Below are 20690 nucleotides of genomic sequence, written 5' to 3'. Positions count from 1 at the left end.
TAACTTTCTGTCCTCTTCAGGGGTCGCAGTGAGTCTGAAGACGTTAACCAGTTCATCTATCTCCCCTTTCCCTGTTACAGCTTCAGTCAAAGCTTTCCGACTCTCACTTTTCAGTTGAGCCACTCGTCTGAGGATCTTTTTAAACTTCTCCATGTGTGACAGAGTGTTCTCAGCTAGATATTTAACTGATTCTTCCTCCAGCCGTTCACACGTTGTCTTTATTTCAACCAGGTCTTTCTTCAGCGGGGCAGCAATCTCCAGGAATTCTTTCCCCAGCTTTTTTACTTCCTCTGCACTTCTGTTCTCTTCCTGTGTTTTTATTATGTTTGCACCAACAACATAAATTCCTCCTAATACTGTTCCTGCTGCTGCTCCTGCTGCTATTAACACGCTCAACCCGCCAGTAAACGGAGCTGCAAGGACTCCGACTCCAAGTCCAATTCCTCCAGCAGCAGCTCCTGTTGTTCTGACTGCATCTGTCTTCATCTGAATCTTTCTTACTTCAGCAGCGATCTTCTTAAACTCTCCTACAATCTGTCTCCTCCTGAGTTCACTGTTGTCAAATTCTCTGATGAATGAAGATGAAAGTCTTATAGGTTTGTTCATTAATTCAGAAAGATCAGGAGGCAGGTTTTTGCTCCATCTTCTTCTTGGTGTTGTAAATATACTCAGCAGTACTTCCATGATGAAATGTGTTCAGGTAACTCAAAGTTCAGTCTGCAGGTTTTCCTCTCTGCTGCTGCTCAGCTGATCAGAAAGGCTCTGTGGAGACAGAGAGAGACAGAGAGAGACAGAGAGAGACAGAGAGAGACAGGTGATACAGGTTACGATTGCTTACATACTGCAGTAAGCGTGTCGACTCATTTCCGTTTCCGGTGCTTGTGTGTTGGTACCGTGTTGTGCTGCTCTCGGTAAATAACAGTTACATTTGTTTGATTACAGCGGCCAACTGTTCGCCAAACACTTATTCTTACAGTAATTTTGCCTAAGCACTCACAGTTCTTTCCATCTTTTAGTGACTGCTGTTCAGTCTCATAGCTGTTTTCCAAAGTTTTGGTACCTGACACTACAGTACTTTAGCTTAGCAGCTAGAGATGGCTTCTCCCTCTCTCTCTCCCACTTTCTCCTGCTCGGTGTGTCAGATGTTCAGTTACTCCTCTGCCTCCTTTAGTGGTATTTCTTATCTGAATTTGCAGAGTTTTTGTCAACTTTAGTCCTTAAAACGGACAAAGTTATTATTGTAGGGGATTTTAATATTCATGTGGACGTTGAGAATGACAGCTTTAGTACTGCGTTTATCTCTTTGTTAGATTCCATTGGCTTCTCTCAGAGTGTTCATGAACCGACTCACTGTTTTAACCACACCCTCGACCTTGTTTTGGTGTATGGTATTGAAATTGAACATTTAGTGGTGTTCCCACAGAATCCCTCTTTGTCCGACCACTGTTTGATAACTTTTGAGTTTGTATTGCTGAACTACTCGCCATTGGGCAAAAATTTCTATACAAGATGTCTGTCTGATAGTGCTGTAGCTAAATTTAAGGATGCGATTCCATCAGCTCTAAATTCATTATCAAGTCACAAAGTAACGGAGGACTCCTATGCTAATTTCAGTCCCTCCCAAATCGATCATCTTGTTGATAGTGCTGCAGGCTCGCTGCGAATGACACTCGACTCTGTAGCCCCTCTAAAAAAGAAAATACTAAAACAAAGACGGTTAGCTCCATGGTATCATACTGAAACTTGAGAGGAATTGGCGTTCCACCAAACTGGAAAATTCTCGTTTAATTTGGCAAGATAGTCTTAAAACTTATAGGAAGGCCCTCCGTAATGCCAGAGCAGCGTACTACTCGTCATTAATAGAGGAAAATAGGAACAACCCCAGGTTTCTTTTCAGCACTGTAGCCAGGCTGACAGAGAGTCACAGCTCTATTGAGCCAAGTATTCCCATAGCTCTCAGTAGTTACGACTTCATGAGCTTCTTTAATGATAAAATTCTAGCTATTAGAGACAAAATTCACCAAGACCTGCCCTCAACTGGCACCGACTTATCTCTTAACTCAGGAACCTTAGAAACAGCTGTAGAACCAGATACATGTTTAGACTGTTTTGCTTCCCTCAATCTTTACCAACTAACTTCAATAATTTCTTCATCTAAACCATCAACCTGCCTCTTAGACCCCATCCCGACTAGGTTGCTTAAAGATGTTTTACCCTTAGTCAGCACTTCTATACTAGATATGATCAATCTATCTTTATCAACAGGCTATGTACCACAGTACTTTAAAGTAGCTGTAATTAAACCTCTTCTGAAAAAGCCCAAACTTGATCCGGATGTTTTAGCCAACTATAGACCTATATCTAACCTTCCATTTCTCTCTAAGGTTCTGGAGAAAGCAGTTGCTAAACAGCTGTGTGACTTTCTACAGAGCAATAGTTTATTTGAGGATTTTCAGTCAGGATTTAGAGCTCATCATAGCACAGAGACAGCACTGGTGAAAATTACTAACAACCTCCTTATTGCATCAGACAAAGGACTTGTCTCTACCAGTACAGAGACAAGTCCTTTTATTAGATCTTAGTGCTGCAATTGATACCACTGACTATCAGATCCTATTGCAGAGACTGGAATATTTCATTGGCATTAAAGGAACCGCTCTAAGCTGGTTTAAGTCCTATTTATCAGATCGATTTCAGTTTGTACATGTTAACAATGAGTCCTCCATGCACGCCAAAGTTAGTCATGGAGTTCCTCAAGGATCTGTCCTTGGACCAATCCTCTTCACTTTATATATGCTTCCTTTAGGCAATATTATCAGGAAACATTCCATAAGCTTTCATTGTTATGCAGATGATACTCAGTTATATCTATCGATCAACCAGATGAAACTCATCAGTTAGCTAAACTTTAAATGTGCCTTCAGGATGTTAAAACCTGGATGACCTGTAATTTTCTCATGTTAAACTCAGATAAAACTGAAGTTATTGTTCTGGGGCCTAAGCACCTCCGTGACGCATTATCTAAAGATATAGTTTCCCTGGATGGCATCGCCTTGGCCTCCAGCACCACTGTGAGGAATCTTGGAGTTATCTTTGATCAGGTCGTTTAAGTCTCACAAATTTCAAGGGCCGCCTTTTTTCACCTACGTAATATTGCGAAAATCAGGAACATCCTGTCTAAAAATGATGCAGAAAAACTAGTCCATGCATTTGTTACTTCTAGGCTGGATTACTGCAATTCCTTATTATCAGGCTGCTCGAAAAAGTCCATTAAGACTCTTCAGCTGATCCAGAATGCTGCAGCACGTGTTCTGACAGGAACCAGGAAAAGAGATCACATTTCTCCTGTTTTAGCTTCTTTGCATTGGCTTCCAGTAAAATCCAGAACATAATTTAAAATCATTCTTCTTACCTACAAAGCTCTTAATGGTCAGGCACCATCTTATCTTAAAGAGCTCATAGTACCTTACTACCCCACCAGAGCACTGCGCTCCCAGAATGCAGGGTTACTTGTGGTTCCTAGAGTCTCCAAAAGTAGACTAGGAGCCAGAGCGTTCAGCTATCAAGCTCCTCTCCTGTGGAACCAGGTTCCAGTTTGGGTTCAGGAGGCAGACACCATCTCCACATTTAAGAGTAGGCTTAAGACTTTCCTCTTTGATAAAGCTTATAGTTAGGACTGGCTCAGGTGAGTCCTGAACCATCCCTTAGTTATGCTGCTATAGGCCTAGACTGCCGGGGGATTTCCCATGATGCACTGAGCTCCTCTCTCCTCTACTTTCTCTCCCTCTGTATGCAACCTCATCCCATTATTGCATGTTACTAACACAACTTCTCCCCTTTCTGGTAGTCTTGTGCTTTCTCGTCCCTCTCCTCTCTCCTATCACTTCCTGCAGGTGTTTCTGGCTCTGGAGCTGTGGAGTCTGGATCTGTGGTTGCAGGTCACCTGCTGCCCCCGTGTTCCTGCTCGACACCCTCTGCTGCAACGACTATTGTTACTAGTCCTATTGTTATTATTGTTATTATAATCATTAACATTACTATAAATATCTGTACCATTTTTCATTTAGTCTATAGCAACATCACCTTTACTGTCTGTACCTCTGTGTGGATATTGTGTAGGCTGCCTCCCTCCCCTCTCTCTCTCCTTACATCCCTCTCTCTCTCTCTCTCTCTCTCTCGCCCACCCTGAGTCATGGTTCTGCTCGAGGTTTCTGCCTCTTAAAGGAAGTTTTTCCTTGCCTCTGTCTCCTAGTGCTGCTCTTGGTGGGAACTGTTGGGCTTCTGTAAATAACATCATAGAGTTCGGTCTAGACCTGCTCTTTATGAAAAGCGCTGTGATAACTGTTGTTGTGATTTGAAGCTATATAAATAAAATTGAATTGAATACCGTCATCATTTATGAGAATTCATAATATGTTAAACAGTCTACCTGCCCTATACTCTGCTGTGCATAGGCCTGCATTGATGTTCTGCTGATTTGGCCCCTTCAGACCGTCTGCAGACACAGAAATGTTTGGGACTGGACTACTGGATGAGAGGAGGAGGTAGACAAACAAAACTTACTTGAAACCCTTTTGATCAGACAAATCTCACCACAAATTCACATAAATGTTCAGTTCAGCACCTCAGATAAAGTGCAGCTCAGAATCCCAAACACAGCAAGTCTGCGCCTCAGATTTTAGATGTTTATTTTGCAAAACTCTTTCATTAGATGACATGTTTAAAATATGTTTTAATGATAATAATACATTCATAATCCTCTCCTGTAACCATCACCTTATCGTGGTGGAGAGATCTGCGTGCCCCGGTGAGCCTGGAGGCTGTGTTGTCTGGAGCCTAACACTCCTGGTAGGGTCTCCCAAGGCAAAGTGGTTCCAGGTGAGGGACCAGACTGAGAATGGTTAATAATAAAGTAAATAAAGTAATAAAGACGCCTGATAAAACAATGAGGAAGAGGAGAAGAGACCCTGCCCGGAGGAAGCCCGGGGCCCCCGTCTGGAGCCAGGCCCAGAGGGAGGGCTCGCCGGTGAGCGCCTGGTGGCCAAACAAACGTTTAACTGGACCATTGCCTGGATCAGGGTGATTAGGCCTCCCTCACGAAGAACTCTATCTCCCAAGACAGAACCACACAACTAAAATGGGGGCAGACGTGAACTGGGTTTTGAGTTTGACAAATGCAGTTTGGGCTTTAAATTGCTGAAGTTGCTTTCTTGTTATAGGGACCGACCTCCCCACTACTGCCTTGATCTTGCCTAGATCTGCCTTCATCTGCCCACTCCCAATGATGTATACCAAAAAACTTACATAGATGGAGTGGAATTTGCTCTGCAATCTGTTCTCCAGCAGCCGCTGGAGTACCTGGCAGACATGGAACATCTTCTGAGAGACTTCTAGAAAAATCAAAATGTCAAGATAGACAAAGCGGTTCAAGAAGTTTGAGTACATCATTGACAAAGTTTTGAAAGGCAGCTGGGTTAGTTGACCCAAAGGGCTTTACCTGGTACTCAAAGTGACCAAGGGGGGTGTTGAATGCAGTTTTCCATTCATCTACTTCCTTTATTCGTACCATGTGGTATGTGTCGGAGATCCAACTTGGAAAGGTGGTGGCCTGCTGTAGTGGTTCGAAAGCTGAACTGATTAGTGGCATGAGTGCTTGTTTTTAACAGAGATGCTGTTGAAGCTGCGTTAATCAAAACAGGGGAGGAGAGTTTCATCTTTCTTCTCAACATAGAAGAAACCCGCACCAACAGTGGAGGAGGATGGACAGATCAGACCAGCTTTCAGGGAGTCCCAAATGTGAATTTTCATGGCCTCTCTTTCAGGACGAGACAGATTATAGAGTCTGCTTGATGGGAGTGGGCTGTCAGGGAGCAATTTAACTTTGATCCAGACTAGCCCACCAGAACTGGCCCCCAATATAAAATCCCCACAGGACAGAGAAATGTTGACATTCAGAGCTTCGCTATCATTAAGCACAAGATTTGAGATTTTCCACAAGCTAGTTTGAACACACAGTTCCTGTACTCTTTACCTTGTTTTTTCTTCCTGGTACATTTACAAAACTGTAGCTGACCAACAGAATTTGCATTTCACTGATAGATTCTGATAACATGTTGTATTAACACATTCAGATGCATACCGTTCAGCTGCACACTGGCTTCACTGTCCTCTCTGTCTACTCTTTCACCCGTGATTCTTCCTCTTCCCGTTCTTAGTGTCTGTGGTACTAGTACTACTACTACTACGGAACGAGTCTGTTACAATTTTACATTTACTTGCATTTCAGCGAATACCTTTAACTCTTGTGTCTGAACTTTTCAGCCCAACCTTTTCAGCACTCCCCCCCACCACAGTATTAACATACCTACAGTTATGGAAAACACCCATCAGCTGAACGTGACTCAAATGGATGGTATTAAAGATTTATTGTGATTAATGAGAGTTTACATTTTATTCTGACTACTAAAGAATACCTGATGATGTATTGATGATTTATATTGAATATATGTTCAATTTATTTACACATTGAAAGTCAACAAATCATAATAAAAAAATGTACTTGAAAAAAATAATTAAACAGACAAATCACAGCTCAAAACTCAAATAAAAACAAACATTTACAAAAAAATTATTCAAATCTTCTCAGTTAACGGCACAAACAGAACGAAAAGCCTGTAATATGTCAATAAAAAGAGGAAATCTCCTCGACCTGTTAAACAAAGTGATTGTATGAGAATGAATGAGAACAAAGAGAGCAAATGAAAGAAAATGAGTGAAAGAGAAATGTGAGCTGACTTCAGATCAGAGTTAGACAATAAGAAGTCTAAAATGAAGCTGCTGAAGGAAAAGTGAGCTCAGCTACTGACGTCACTGCAGATATCAAGCAGACACATCAACAGATATATCCACTCAGTAAAGTGAGTTCTACTGATCGTGTTCCTGCAGGACAGGAAGTCAGCAGATCCACATTAAACACCGAGGAGGGAGTTCAGCTCAGCAGCCTTTACATTTAGAGGCTGAGCTCACAGATCAGGCTTTGGAGATGTTGGACATGAGTCTGGATGTTTTTCTTCACGCTGCAGCTTTACTGTCCTGGAAACGCTGACAGTTCATTCTTCATCTGATCAAACTGATCAGAGACTTTCTGACACTGATCAGCTGACTGGAGGATGGAGGCTGTTAACTTTCTGTTCTCTTCAGCAAAGATTGTGAAGACATTCCGAATGAGCATCACCAGTTTACCCATCACCCCCATCACTAATACAGCTACATCCACAGCTTCCTGACTCTCTTGATTCAGTTGAGCCACTTGTCTGAGGATCCTCTGAAACTCCTCCATGTGTGACAGAGTGTTCTCAGCCTGAAATGCAGCTGATTCTTCCTCCAACCGTTCACACGTCCTCTTTATTTCTTCCAGCTCGTTCTTCAGCGGTTCAACAATCTCCAGGAATTCCCCCCCAAGATTTAATACTTTCTCTGCACTTTTGTTCTCTGTGGTTTTTTTTTTGTTTGCAGCAGAAACTGCTATTGCTACTGATATTGCTCCTACTGCTGCTACTGCTGCTACTGCTCCTCTTCCTCCTCCAACTAAGCTCAACTTCAAAATCATTGAAATTACAAAGATGATGCCTGTGAATATCTTGTATTGTGTAATCTTCTGCATCTTTCTGACTTCAGCAGTGATGTTCTGAAACTCTCCTACAATCTCTGTCCTCCTCTGTTTACTGATGTCAAATCCTCTGATAAATGAAGTTGCATGTTGGATGAGTTTGTTCATTAATTCGGACAGATCAGGAGGCAGGTCTTTGCTAAATCTTTTTCTTCTTGGTTCTGAGGCCATTGTCAGGTAGAGTTTCTCTGCTTCTAAGTCAAAGTTCAGTCTGCAGGTTTTCCTCTCTGCTGCTGCTCAGCTGATCAGAAAGGCTCTGTGGAGACAGAGAGAGACAGGTGATACAGGTGATACAGGCGATACAGGTGATACCCACTCAGGTGTTTCCACTCAGGTTGTTCATGAAGTCAGCTGTCTGTCATCAGGAAACAAACACAAGGACTGTGGCTGCGGAACAGGGAGGAGACCATGAAACTGGTTTAGTGCTGGGGGGAGATTCATCAACGTCATGAATTATAAAAATACTTTGATTAACATGATGTGCGTTGCTGCACCTGGGTCTGTATTTATCAAGCTTCTCAAAGAGTCATTTTAGTGCTTCAGAAATCTTCAGTGCTGAGAAATCATGAAATTTACTTTCAAACATATGAAAGCAAGTTCTCAAATGTCCTAAAGCTTCCTCTCCCCAGTATTTCAGAAGCTCCAGAGGTCTCTCTGTGGTCAGGAGCTGCCAGCAGGGCTGTGATGGACTGAGGAGACAGAAACGTGGATCTTTCTGGAGAGGAAGAATGTTTCTGAAATATTTGATGACCTTCAGTTATTTCTACAGTATCATTTGGACGCACCAGGCCTCATGTTTGTCAGCGAGTTAGTGAGGGACGTCACCGCTTACTTCACGCAGCGACATGTTTTCAGCTGAACTGAAGGTGGTGATGACAAACGCAGCAGTGCTCTGATAATTTGAGGACATCACAACCTTCAATAAGCCGAATCATCATGAAAACAGGCTCAAAAGGCCACAACAAAAGGGAGACACACCATGGTAAAAGAAAACAAAATGTTTATTTAAACCAAAATGAACCAAATTAAGAAGTATTTCAAACTAACATTAAAGTATGTAGTCTGTGCAGGATGATGGTTGCATGGGTGTATGTATGAAAGTACAACGCAACAGTCCAACCAAAGAAAACCAAACTAAAGAGAAAACCAGGGAGTCGGCCGCATGGAGATCTGACCTGGTCTTGACAGCAGCTACCTTTGCCGAATGAGAAAACAGTCTCAAATACTCTTCAGGGCAATTAGCCCAGGTGCCCAGAGCCACTGCAATCAGCTCCTCCTCCATGAGAGAGAGACAGGCCACACAGGGCATCACAGTGGCGGAGCAAAGTGTCAAGAATCAGCTCTGAGGCACTTAAAATTTATTCCTACACTTCACTGAAATCAGCACTGAGATGGTTGATAACTAACTTTGAAGGTTTTTACTATGCAGTCAGTTCTTAGCAGAGTTCTTCTGAGTAACTGAGAGAAGCTTGATAAATACAAGTCCTGGTCTCAGCAGGAGAACAAGCTGCAGCTGGAAAACTTCTCCAGAAACAAACTGAATCTAAATCAACTCAGTTATTTTTATTTCTTTTCTTTATTGAGAAGGACGACACACATTAATCACCAGGGGCGTTTTTAGGATCATGAAACATTGGGGTCTTAGCCCAGCCCATAAAAGTTCATATCTTCACATAATAATTGACCCTCCACCAAGCAGTAAAGCAACAGTAAACATCCTCTGCTTATACGGCAGAACATAACTCACAATAACACTGTTAACTGTGCCATTCTGATGTTGCTAAATTGTAATGTCATGTCTGTAATTATAATAATATAACAACAAAACTGCGACAGTATGAACAGGGGGGTCTGGTGGTACTCCCCCAGAAAATTGTGAGTGTTAAAGACTTAATTTCCTGCATTCTGGTGTTTTTCTGCATCAGTTTATGGTGGAAATTATTTATGTAAAGGGACACACAAATGCAGGAAGCAGCAGGGGGCTGAATCTTTGTTTCACTGGCTGCTTTTAAATGACTTGAAGGCTGGCAATTCTGCCTTCAGATGTTCTGACTGTTTACTCGTTTGATTGTCCTTGTTGCTGAATTGTGGTGAATATTTAAGAACATGTTGATATTTTATGACTTTGTAACTGATTATTATTGTAACAGAATATAATGCAGAGCAGCTGTCAGCTTTCAGATATGTTTCTCCTGTAGATCAACTTTTAATATCATCACTGCTGAATCAACGCAGACGTGACTGATTGAGGTAACCTCTTTAAATGTGCATCCGTGTGGAAGGGATCCATAGCACGGGTTGCACCACTACTATCCATGGTAGTGTGGGGATCACAGCTCCTGTGTGTCCTCATGAGGAAAGAGCAAGATGGCTATCAGAGTAAAAATGGACTGTCTATTGCCTCAGACTAGGCAACTTGATGACTTTATTTTTTTAAGTAACCCATTAAAATATTCCTGCAAATGCAGTGAAGAAGCTGATTATCTGTAATTTAGCTATTTCTAAAATTAGTTTCCTTTTTAAATCTCCATGAACTTATTGATAAGAGCACTTTTAAATATCACTTTAGCTGCCCAGCCAACTTTTGTTGCCTGTGCCTTTTATTATGGACATGTAGCCAACCAAACCTGTTGCTTTGCAGCAGCACAGGCTGCCAGTAAAATCTGATTATTCCAGTGGCAGTAACATGAGACCAGCTCGTTGTTGAAGCAGGTAAAGCTTCATACAGAGGAAGCTGTGCGTCATGCGTAAAACCCAACAGGACTGTTTTATCCATCATATTTCCTCTCTCTCTCTCTCTCTCTCTCTCTCTCTCTCTCTCTCCCACGCGTGTAACATTAGTTAAGTGAGTAAACTTCAATTTGTTTGTTTTTTAAAAATCCTTCTGAGATCCGGGGGCCGCTGTAAATCAACATCACTGGAAATGTCAGTGTTAGCCAGCTGGCTCATTTTCTACTGCAGGAGGATCTGAAACCTCTTTGGTGCCAGAGATTACCTCACTGCATGAAATAATATACATCATTTATATATTTAAGTCATATTTCATCATCCTATTAGAGCTGAAGTACAGAGTTTAAATTCATCTGACAGACAGAGTCTGATGTTATTATTGTCAGAACACAGCAGTGACGGGAATTAGACTAAAACATTCCTTTATTTTCATTTTTCTAACAGTCAAAGTTTCTGATATTTCTTTTGGACACATTAAAACTTACTCACCCTTTACCATCTATTCATGATACAGCAGTAAAGAAAGAAGTCAAATATCTGGGGATTTCCGTTTCTGAGCATTTTACCTACAAAGAGGAAACGGATCCGGAACATAATCTGATCCATGACAGCAAAGGTGAACTACATGTATCATGTAGAGTGTCGGGAAGCAGCTACAGAGCGAGCTCTGTCGTTTCCTTCTCAGCTTTGTTGACTTTCACATGGGCTGTACAGATCAACGCCAACCGAGGCTCACCTGTCTGCCCTGCGGTGGCCTGTTCCACCAAGCGGGGTACCTGGCTGATCCAGTAACTTCAGGCGGAACTTCCCGGTTAACCTGTAGGGGAGACCAGGGGCAATTGTAACAATTTTTGGTTTCTTGGTAATAACTCAAAAACTTCTTGAACTAATTTTATAGAGGTAACTTGTACCTGTGTTTTACTTGTTAACAGTCATCAAATGTTTTTACAAGCAATGTTAAAGTCACAATATTGATTCAAACACTAGATGTAAAATGTTACATCTGCCCCCACATGCAGGGGCGATTGTAACAACACACATAATTCCTTCATATAAACACCAAGGATCAAAATAACCTACCAAGAATATAGATATAGTAAAAACAATTTAAGACCCATTGATATTACTGCTTAAAACTTCTCCTTTGCTATTAAGTGGACACACGACAAATGTCATAGCACCGAGTTGCCCCTCAACACATCATCGGAGGCAACATCCCTATCAAATGGATCCCCAAATTGAGAGGCAAAAACCTGAACCTCTGGACTATGCCAATAAGTATTAGGCCTATTGATAACACATTATACATAGTAAAGTAGGTTATAGATCATAAATATACATAAATGTTTAAACTGAACATTATTAGAAAGATGCTATTATCGATTCTTTTTTATATTGAGCTTCAATACAGTGCTACTGTTACAAAACAAAAATATGTTGACAGATTATTATTACAGTATTTAACATTGTGACAACTTCTCATTTGTAGACACTGAAGATATTAAAAGCATGAGCAGGAATAAAACTATATATTTTTATGTTCTTTCTAAGCCGGACACTGTTTTAATTGTAATTATTAAACCTCCATGACAAGCTACCCTGCTGGCTAGAAACAATGAAGTTTATATTTGACAAAGATATCAACTGTTAGACAACAGAATGATGATCAAAAAAAATTAAATTCATAGACATTAATGGTTATGACAGTATGAGAAAATGACTGTAGATGAAAAAAATTACTTTCATAGCTCAAAAATGACTCTTGTCATTGTATCCTGGGCTTGTCCTACGGCAGGCAGAGAGAGATGGTCACAGAGAGCGTGCATGATAAGTTTCATGATTCTATCTTGTTTCTGATTGGTGCAGTTTGAGATGTTACAATTGCCCCCAGTCTCCCCTACTACAAAAGGTGGACAGGTGTTACCCGAGGTCTGTTGCCATGGCACGCCGCATCCCTAAACTGCTCCGAGCAGGTTTTGTTGGTGGTTAACTTGAGGTTACCCTGCACGTGGACTCCACACCAAGTCTGTACTCTATGTTAATGATGACAAGTATTAATACACACAACTTCATAAAATTTGTTTAGATTTGTTCCTGATTTGTTCCACTGAAGTTCTGAACACAACAGCATCACGTTCAGACAGCAGTGTTTTCACATTATTTGATTGAATATTTTATCGTGTCCAAAAAATACGGAGCCAGGGGTTAATAAACTGAGAAAAAACCTCCTAGATGAAAGTGTGAAATTTACAGGAACAAAAATCAGAAATTCCCTGAAATTAATATCATAAAAAATCAAAAATCACTCTGTTTTCTTCTGAATATGCCCAATCCAAAGTCTGTGAGGTGCATGGTAGTGATTGTGAGCTAAACTCAGGAGTATTTCCTCACTGCTAAATCCTATAGCAAAGTTTAATGTAACTTTCCACTGCATGCATACTATACAGCAGACGTGTGTGATGTTGCAGCCTTGCAAAGTGAAGTTTCTCTCATAAGTGTGTGACTATAATGTCAGAGAATATTCAAGTTTTTTACTTGTAGATTAATGGTGGAAATAAAGTTTTGTCTGGGATTATTCCCCCTTATGTGCAGTTTTACCTTTACATCTTCATCATATTACACATAAAAGAAGAGCCCATAAAATACATAATAGAGATTTGAACTACAAGAAGAACACTGTGAAGATAATTAGGCTACAAATTAACTCAATGCGATTCAAACAAGCTCCCTGGCTTTGTCGACCGCCATGATATTAGATTTAGACGTTAACTTGTCTTTACATTCAGAATTTCCTGACACTACCAACGTAGTAGGACTGTTCCTCAGGCTACGTACTGTACAGTATTTGCGAACAGCTACATCCTGAAGTTCATTGTCAAGGTCTACAATGAATAAACAGTCTTCAGTTAAGATCTAGACCTTTGGATGTAAAGGCAGCTACTTTAGCAATAATGAAAAAAGGATGACTCTCATAATCATCTGATTTAGCCGTGACAAACCTTTTATTTAGGAATAATAAAGCCAGAATAAAGCGCAGTGGCACTGAGCTGATAATGTGCAATGAATAAAATTATTTACAGTTAATCTTGCGTTGCAGCTAAAGCACCCGTCTCAAGTAACAGGCTACAGTTATGTAATAATGTCACATATGCTGGATATGAAGGTGGATCAAACACAGCTAATCTTAAATGTTTAATGGGGTACAGATGAGCACAGTATTTATTTAATTTTTTTAAGTTACACACATTACATAAGACTAATCACTAATCACAAGATCGCTGACGTAATTGCTGACGTAATTGCTGACGTAATCTGCACTCTGCACATGCGTTGACGTCTGTAGCCACCTAGCGGAAGCTCTGTCTTAAACCGGACTCTTATTCAGTTTTAATCCACTCTTTTTCGTTACATTTTTTACATCCTTTTTTTTGACTGAGGCACTGGGTGGGGATCTCTGGTACTGCCCTAGAATGGTTTTCATCCTACCTGTCAAATAGGAAGTTTTGCGTGTCTGTAAACAACTATGTCTCCTCGTTCTGTCCAGTTAAATATGGTGTGCCTCAGGGGTCGGTCTTAGGACCCATTTTGTTTTCCTTGTATCTGCTTCCCCTTGGACATATTATCCATAAACATGGCATTTCTTTTCATATTTATGCTGATGACACACAAATATACTTGCCCGTCAGATCCACAGACCCTGGAATGCTGAGTTCACTTAACAACTGCCTTTGTGAAGTAAAAAAATGGATGTCAAATAATTTCCTCCAACTGAACTCAGACAAAACAGAAATCCTGGTCATCGGGTCTCAGCAGATGGCAAATCAAATACTGCCATCTGCTGGTTCCCTAGTAAATCACATTAAGCCTGTGGCAAAGAACCTTGGTGTTTGGTTTGATAGTAATTTAAATTTCAAGCAGCACACCACAAAGCTTGTTCAATCGTGTTTTTATCAACTTAGAAATATAGCAAAAATTCGATCTATGTTAACTTTTAAGGACACCGAGACCTTTTTACACGCCTTCATCTCATCACGCCTGAATTATTGCAACATCCTTTTCACCTGTTTAACCCAAAAATCTATTGATCGACTCCAGACTGTCCAGAACTCAGCTGCCAGGCTTTTAACCAGAACAAAGAAATATGACCACATTACTCCTATTTTAGCTTCATTACACTGGCTCCCAGTATGTTTTAGAATTGACTTTAAAATTCTATTGATCACTTTTAAAGCTCTTCATGGCCTCTCGCCTTGTTATATTTCTGACCTTTTAGTCCCATACGCACCAGCACGTACCTTGAGATCCTCGGGCAGAGGTCTGTTGTCTGTTCCAGAGTCTCGACTGAAAACTAAAGGGGACAGAGCGTTTGCTGTCAGGGCCCCGAGGCTCTGGAACAGCCTGCCCGAGGAAATCAGGTCGGCTGAGTCAGTGAACTCTTTTAAGTCCCTTCTTAAAACAGACTTTTATAGGAGAGCTTTTCCCGATCTTATTTGACTTTATTTTATCCCTTTTATTTTATTGTATTTTTACTAATTTTATATAGTTTAAACGTGTATTTTAGTCTTTTCATTGTTTTCATGCTTTTATCTTGTATTGTTTTTGTATTATTGTCTCTGTCTCAGTGTTATCCTGTAGTTACACAGTATTATTAGGGCTGTATTAAAGTATCCAGTGTACTCTATAATCACATCTGTGCTGTTCTCCCAAAGCAACACATCAAATAATTGTCACTGGTTCAGTGCAGCTAACTTTAAATCAGAATAAAATCATATAAAACATGGTTTAATAACAATCACATTTAACAGAAGCATAAAATTCGGCTTAATAATAACGTTAAGTATCAAGATTTTTTTAGTCACAGTTATTAGCTTAGTCTCTGGCATTTTACGGCGCATTAATTAACCTAGCAGCTAGCGGAGTTTTCCTCTCCTCATAGCTTAACAAATTCCATGTATTATTTAAACTTTGTCTGACTGACGCTGGTAAAGTCGCTGCATCTCCCGACACCACGGTTGAATTTTCAGCCTGAACGTAGGTTTTGTACAGCAGCTGGTCGTAGTGAGAGCACCAAGCTGGAGGACCGCCGAGTCGTTTTCAGGCGGCAGAAGATCTGCTGCTGGGCGCGTGACGTAAACACGTAAGCGCGAGCCCTCCCTGAACCCACAGAGACGCATTGCAGCGCCGGCAGCTCGAGTCTTTGAGAGCGATCTGGGCGATTTACAACCAGACTGAAAGCCCACCAAAAGAGGCAGAACTCCCCGGAACAGGACTTGAAGCTCATTGGACAGCGATATTCAGAGACAGTCTGTCAAAAACAGTCACAGCTGACTAACAGCGTGGTAGAAAAATATCCCCTGCCTTTGCCGACCTAATGAACAAGTCGCCCCAAGTTAACTCTGAGTAGGTTGTGGTTGTGGCTCCATGGGGCTTTATAGCACCCTGATGGAGAAAGACCCAGAGGGGAATTTGTGCATTATACTTTGTCTATTAGAGCAAACCAGGCAGCCTTCTGTGTTTGAGAACTAAAATCTCCCAGTAGAGGGCAGCAGCGCCGCAATAACCAGACAGGTTAATGTGAAGGAAATGATGAGTTCATTTTAAAGAACGAGATCTGAAGACTCGAGTCTGTCAAAAGACTTTTCCCATCACTACTCTGAATATAAACCTACTTAGAAGAAGTTCTGTTCTCTAAGTTTGTTCTGCTCATCTCTGTGAACCTTGAGCAAAGGAAGTTGATGCTGAGAGCAGCAGAGCGGAAAACAAGCTTCACAACGGAACAAGGTGAACTGAAGTAAAAGTTAAGTCCTGCAGGACCCGCAGAGAGACCTGGATCTTCTACAGAGCCACAAACTGACGAAGCAACAACAAGGACACAAAGCTGAACGCGGGTCCTGGAGTCTCCTGGAAAACCGGGAAATTTAAACTCACCTGCTTCTGGAGGAGCGGCGTGAGGCGCGAGGAACCCGTTACTCTGAATCCACGTGATCACAAAACGAAACTGCAGCTGGAGAGGAAGCATCAAACCAATGAGCGCCCGGCTGCAGGACCGTACTCTATGAAGTTATTTACAGAAGCCCAACAGTTCCCACCAAGAGCAGCACTAGGAGACAGAGGCAAGGAAAAACTTCCTTTAAGAGAGAGAGAGAGAGAGAGAGAGAGAGAGAGAGAGAGGGGAGGCAGCCTACACAATATCCACACAAAGGTACAGACAGTGAAGGTGATGTTGTTATAGACTGAATGAAAAATGGTACAGATATTTATAGTAGTGTTAATGATAATAATAACAATAATAAAATTAAAGCTGCAAGCAGTGTTGGGCGGGCCCTCGCACTTGTAAGCGCGTCCGCGCGTGAGCCGGCCGAGTTGCACATTCTGGAGTTCTGCCGGTGCGGCTGTGAATTTCCTACGCGGTTCCGACGCCGCATGAATGTGCTATATGTCACTTCCTGTGTCCCCTATGTGGAGCTACATAGCACTTGCCGCTATGAATATAAATCGGTATTGGTGTGTAGATGTCTGCGGGGTGGGAGAGTTATCAAGCACGTAAAGTTTGTTTCAGATGTGAACATGTACACTGAAGTTACAACAACTTAGGGTTAGGGTTCTTTGGAAGGGTTCTACTCTGTAAAATGGACAGTTTGTCCAGACTCATTTACCCGGCCCTTTCTTTACCCATATCAGCGAGTATGATCAAAACAGTGAATAAAATAAATTCTTATTTCATATGGAGAAATAGATGCCATTATATAAGGAAAACTGATATGGTTCAAAGTTATGAAGACGGCGTATGAATGTGATTGATTTTGATATTATGAATGGTGTTTTGAAATTGAAATGGTTAAACTCCTTCCTTGAAAATAGACAATCTTTTTGGTTTACTGTCTCTAATACCGTTTTTCAAAAGATGGGTGGAATAGATTTTTTTCTCCGGTGTGATTATGATTGCAGGTCAATCAATACCTGTTAAACTCTCTGCTTTCCTTCTTTACTGGAAGCTAATATATAAACACAATTTTACTCCTCACAACACACCAGTGAGGAATAACAGATGCATTTTGGTTAATAGAAAATCTTTGTACATTGAGGAATGGAGGTCTAAAGGGGTTTGGGCAGTTGTTCATTTTATGGATGATAATGTAAATGTGTTAGTGCATGAAGAGGTTTGTATAAAATTTCAACTTCAGTGTTCTGCCAAATACTATAATAGAGTAATCAAAGACATACAAATCCCTTTCAGATTCTTCTGTGCTCCTCCTGGGTTGAGGAAGCTTTGTTTTGATGGAATTGACTTTTGTGTTGATAAATGTACCAACAGAGTTTTTAGAAACCTTCTGCTTAAGGAATGTTATCCCAACCCACTATGAAGGACATATGTTTTCAGGGAATTCAGAGTTGAAAAGGTGAAAAAATAATTTCCACTTTTCCACTTCCTCCCAAGGTAAAAGAAGTGAACTTCAAAACAAAACAAATTTTTGAGAGTGAGATATAATTTTCATGTGAATAACTGTTTTTTGTGAAAGGGAAGTTGAGAGCTTGGAACACCTGTTTTTTTTTATTGTGAATTTGTGCAGTCCTTCTGGTGTGATGTGTGGAGCTGGCTACAGTCCAAGGAGATTGTGTCTTCACCATTGACAGTAGAGTTAGTTAAATTTGGTTTGTTTGTGGGAAACAAGGATTTGGATTTTGTCCTTAACGTTGTGATGCTACGGGGGAAATCCTTTATACATAAATGTAGGTTCTTTAAGACTAAACCTGCTTGAACCTTTGGAAAAATGAGATAAAAGGTTTGAATAAGTCACTGAAACTTGTAAAAAACAAGAAAGCACTAAAATTGGTTTCATTATTAAGCAGATTCAGGATAATTTGAGAAAGCCCTACCTTTATTTTTTTATTTATTAATTATTATTATTCTTTTTTTTTTTTTTGCTCTGTTCATTCATTTACTGTATTATTTGCTTTATCATTTGATGTCCGCTTTGTTCTTTGCTTAACCTGATGTAAAGGATGTAAAGATAGATGTGATCAGATGCCTGATTTGGCAAGATAGTCTTAAAACTTATAGGAAGGCCCTCCGTAATGCCAGAGCAGCGTACTACTCGTCATTAATAGAGGAAAATAGGAACAACCCCAGGTTTCTTTTCAGCACTGTAGCCAGGCTGACAGAGAGTCACAGCTCTATTGAGCCAAGTATTCCCATAGCTCTCAGTAGTTACGATTTCATGAGCTTCTTTAATGATAAAATTCTAGCTATTAGAGACAAAATTCACCAAGACCTGCCCTCAACTGGCACCAACTTATCTCTAAACTCAGGAACCTTAGAAACAGCTGTAGAACCAGATACATGTTTAGACTGTTTTGCTTCCCTCAATCTTTACCAACTAACTTCAATAATTTCTTCATCTAAACCATCAACCTGCCTTTTAGACCCCATCCCGACTAGGCTGCTTAAAGATGTTTTACCCTTAGTCAGCACCTCTATACTAGATATGATCAATCTATCTTTATCAACAGGCTATGTACCACAGTACTTTAAAGTAGCTGTAATTAAACCTCTTCTGAAAAAGCCCAAACTTGATCCGGATGTTTTAGCCAACTATAGACCTATATCTAACCTTCCATTTCTCTCTAAGGTTCTGGAGAAAGCAGTTGCTAAACAGCTGTGTGACTTTCTACAGAGCAATAGTTTATTTGAGGATTTTCAGTCAGGATTTAGAGCTCATCATAGCACAGAGACAGCACTGGTGAAAATTACTAACGACCTCCTTATTGCATCAGACAAAGGACTTGTCTCTGTACTGGTTTTATTAGATCTTAGTGCTGCATTTGATACCATTGACCATCAGATTCTATTGCAGAGACTGGAATATTTCATTGGCATTAAAGGAACCGCTCTAAGCTGGTTTAAGTCCTATTGATCAGATCGATTTCAGTTTGTACATGTTAACGATGAGTCCTCCATGCACGCCAAAGTTAGTCATGGAGTTCCACAAGGATCTGTCCTCGGACCAATCCTCTTCACTTTATATATGCTTCCTTTAGGCAATATTATCAGGAAACATTCCATAAGCTTTCAGTGTTATGCAGATGATACTCAGTTATATCTATCGATCAAGCCAGATGAAACTCATCAGTTAGCTAAACTTCAAATGTGCCTTCAGGATGTTAAAACCTGGATGACCTGTAATTTTCTAATGTTAAACTCAGATAAAACTGAAGTTATTGTTCTGGGGCCCAAGCACCTCCGTGACGCATTATCTAAAGATATAGTTTCCCTGGATGGCATCGCCCTGGCCTCCAGCACCACTGTGAGGAATCTTGGAGTTATCTTTGATCAGGACATGTCGTTTAAGTCTCACATTAAGCAAATTTCAAGGACCGCCTTTTTTCACCTACGTAATATTGCGAAAATCAGGAACATCCTGTCTAAAAATGATGCAGAAAAACTAGTCCATGCATTTGTTACTTCTAGGCTGGATTACTGCAATTCCTTATTATCAGGCTGCTCGAAAAAGTCCATTAAGACTCTTCAGCTGATCCAGAATGCTGCAGCATGTGTTCTGACAGGAACCAGGAAAAGAGATTATATTTCTTCTGTCTTAGCTTCTTTGCATTGGCTTCCAGTTGCTGCTATATGCCTAGACTGCCGGGGGATTTCCCATGATGCACTGAGCTCCTCTCTCCTCTACTTTCTCTCCCTCTGTATGCAACCTCATCCCATTATTGCATGTTACTAACACAACTTCTCCCCTTTCTGGTAGTCTTGTGCTTTCTCGTCTCTCTCCTCTCTCCTCCTATCACTTCCTGCAGGTGTTCTGGCTCTGGAGCTGTGGAGTCTGGATCTGTGGTTGCGGGTCACCTGCTGCCCCCGTGTTCCTGCTCGACACCCTCTGCTGCAACAACTATTGTTACTAGTCCTATATTATTATTGTTATTATAATCATTAACATTATGACTGTTATCATTAACACTACTATAAATATCTGTACCATTTTTCATTTAGTCTATAGCAACATCACCTTTACTGTCTGTACCTCTGTGTATTTTGTGTAGGCTGCCTCTCTCTCTCTCTCTCTCGCCCACCCTGAGTCATGGTTCTGCTCGAGGTTTCTGCCTCTTAAAGGAAGTTTTTCCTTGCCTCTGTCTCCTAGTGCTGCTCTTGGTGGGAACTGTTGGGCTTCTGTAAATAACATCATAGAGTTCGGTCTAGACCTGCTCTTTATGAAAAGCGCTGTGAGATAACTGTTGTTGTGATTTGAAGCTATATAAATAAAATTGAATTGAATACCGTCAT

General features: G+C 40.8%; 1 protein-coding gene and 1 pseudogene across 2 annotated transcripts; one reads left to right on the top strand and one right to left on the bottom strand.

The window, feature by feature from the left end:
* Nucleotides 1–20690, top strand: part of LOC119914855 — a 92624-nt pseudogene that overhangs the window by 22991 nt on the left and 48943 nt on the right.
* On the bottom strand, nucleotides 6409–16528 carry LOC119914867. Of its 2 annotated transcripts, XR_005446852.1 has the most exons (3): nucleotides 16328–16528; nucleotides 11136–11216; nucleotides 6409–7925 (listed from the first exon to the last, which is right to left on the bottom strand). XR_005446852.1 is itself a non-coding variant. In XM_038734412.1 (2 exons), exon 2 carries the CDS (start codon nucleotides 7838–7840, stop codon nucleotides 7085–7087), a length of 756 nt encoding a protein of 251 aa, XP_038590340.1. In that variant the 5' UTR covers nucleotides 7841–7925; nucleotides 10966–11128; the 3' UTR covers nucleotides 6409–7084. The 2 variants fall into 2 exon arrangements, 1 of the variants encoding a protein (XP_038590340.1); XM_038734412.1 differs by lacking the exons at nucleotides 11136–11216; nucleotides 16328–16528 and adding an exon at nucleotides 10966–11128.

Source organism: Micropterus salmoides, unplaced genomic scaffold, assembly GCF_014851395.1.
Source record: "Micropterus salmoides isolate LMB-PRFRI ecotype aquatic unplaced genomic scaffold, ASM1485139v1 Ms_hic_scaffold_20, whole genome shotgun sequence".
In the NCBI taxonomy this organism is placed as follows: Eukaryota; Metazoa; Chordata; class Actinopteri; order Centrarchiformes; family Centrarchidae; genus Micropterus; species Micropterus salmoides.
This window is presented reverse-complemented; position numbering and strand designations above follow the sequence as displayed.

What these genes read in the sequence shown, in the direction of transcription:
- LOC119914867 (XM_038734412.1), bottom strand. Translation starts at nt 7,840, where the DNA reads ATGGCCTCAGAACCAAGAAGAAAAAGATTTAGCAAAGACCTGCCTCCT.